This window comes from Cyprinodon variegatus, unplaced genomic scaffold, assembly GCF_000732505.1.
Source record: "Cyprinodon variegatus isolate N-32 unplaced genomic scaffold, C_variegatus-1.0 Scaffold1231, whole genome shotgun sequence".
NCBI classification, from domain to species: Eukaryota; Metazoa; Chordata; class Actinopteri; order Cyprinodontiformes; family Cyprinodontidae; genus Cyprinodon; species Cyprinodon variegatus.
In genome coordinates this window covers 173,784-175,834 of record NW_015151684.1, presented here as the reverse complement: position 1 = coordinate 175,834, position 2,051 = coordinate 173,784, and the positions used below count along the sequence as shown (strand labels likewise).

At 44.1% G+C, this 2,051-nt stretch overlaps 1 protein-coding gene across 1 annotated transcript in view; it reads left to right on the top strand.

Moving 5' to 3' along the window:
• The first annotated feature begins 488 nt into the window (after positions 1-488).
• Positions 489-2,051, top strand: part of LOC107102289 (GTPase IMAP family member 8-like) — a 6,606-nt gene continuing 5,043 nt past the window's right edge. Inside the window, exon 1 of the mRNA XM_015401532.1 lies at positions 489-826. Coding sequence (XP_015257018.1) covers positions 776-826 — 51 coding nt within the window. The 5' untranslated portion in view covers positions 489-775. The remainder of the gene's footprint in view (positions 827-2,051) is intronic.

Sequence of the window (2,051 nt, the reverse complement as noted above, 5' to 3'; positions counted from 1 at the left end):
CCTCCTCTGCTCTCTTGGACTGAAGGGGTCATCATTCTATGACCCCTTTAAACATTCAGCCCTCATATAGCGAGTCTGCACCCATAGGCTACAGTGGCATTTGGGTGGGTCGGTGTAATGGCGAACTACAAGACCCTTTACCCCACAGTGCCCCCTGGGCACTGAAAATGGCAGCAGGGCTCACCAATGGAATGGGTTAAATACAGAGTAAATTTTGTTGCGCTGTACCTGTGACAATGTCATGACAATAAAAAACACAGACTGGAAGTACTGGTGGGGGAAACACGTGCATTCAAATGTTTGCTGCATCTTCATCACACAGACAGAAAATCACAATTTTGGAAAAAACAAAATGAATCCCTAAATGGAAGGTCCTCTTTGAAATAGTTTTATTTCACTGGTTAGGTTTATTTTTAAGAAAATGGCGAATGTGTGATGTTCTGTTAACCTTCGCCTGAGAGCCACAGCCGGGCTGCATGCGGCTGTGTTGCCATAGGAACGAGTGCTTTCTCTTTCCGTTGGAGGGAAGAGGGCGATCCACTCATGTTTTTACCCCCTCGTACAATCCAGGCGCCTTCCAGAGCTTTGTGTGACTTTATTACAATGTTTAGTGGTTCGGGATTGAGTCAGAGTGGCCAATGATTGGCCATGTGACCTAATTTCAACCCTGATGCTCAGATCTACGAAGGGACTTGAACGCACCGTGAAATGACAAACAGAAAGTAAAACCGAACTTCTCGGGACTCTTTCACGAAACGAGCTGAGCTCTGGGTTTATGCTCCAGCTGTTACAGAAGATCCCTGCAGCGGGTCCGACCCAGGATGAGGTCAGTATCAGGCTGGTTCTGTTTGGGCCTCTTTTCTTCTCTCAGGTCTGTGAATAAACCTCCAGTCCGCATTAGAACCACAGACCGCAAAGGAGGAGCATCAGGTTCTTCTGATCAACTGTCTGTAGGTTCCGGTTCCCGCAGACGCATTAGGTTTTCGCATAAAAAACTCTCTGGTAATATTTGTGAAATGACTTTAACCTCGGAGCCATTGCTCTGAGTCTAGATCCAAGAATTCAGCAGGCCCTATGACGTCAGAGACGTTTCTTTCAGATGGAAGGCTCTGAAACAAACCCGTGGAGAAAGACCACCATCACAGACATCCCAAGTTCCAAAAACTCATTTCAGGGGGGGAACAACAACACACACACACACACCCCGGGGACAACGGACCCGCACCGTGCCCCATATATACACACATAAGGCCAGCAACTTTTCATCAACTGTTTATTAACAGTAATTTCTTAAACACTAAACAGAACAGTATTGGTATTTTATTTTTAATTCTTTCAATCTTGTAGTGTTGAACATCAGTTGTGCTTTCTGTTTTTTATGGGACTTCAGCAAACAATTGCACCTCGCCACGGTGTCGTCATTCCTCCACCATGGCCGGTTCTAGATGGGGGCCAACAGGGGCCAATGCTCCTGTAGATCATGTCCTGGCCCCTGTACTGAAGACATAATACTCAAAAGAAATTCTAATGATGATATGCGCTGGAACAGACATGGTTGCTGATGGGTCCTTTGGATCTATTTCATTCTTTTTCTTTACAAATTCAGTTTTACTAATTATTCAAAAACAGTAAGGTGATCGCTTCAATGGTATTGAGATAGGATCCCAGTTTTCATCTGCTAAATTTTTTTTAATAGAATAACATGCTCTAATTTTTACTCATCAATCCTTGAACAACTATCGATATCAGAGAGACTCCTGGAACTTCCGGGAGACTTGGGATGTCTGCATCATCCTCATCATTATTATCATCAGGGAGGGAAGATTTAAGGAAGGAGGGGGAAGTTATAATAATAATAATTATGTTACATTTTATCTTAATGGTCTCTCAGGACACCCGGCCACCGACCAACAACACAATCAAAATATATGCCGTCACAAAAGATACTGAAAACAGTGGAGGTCTGCAGTCTGGAAATGAGGATTCCATAGCCTTTATTTAGGAAGGAAGGAAGGAAGGAAGGAAGGAAGGAAGGAAGGAAGGAAGGAAGG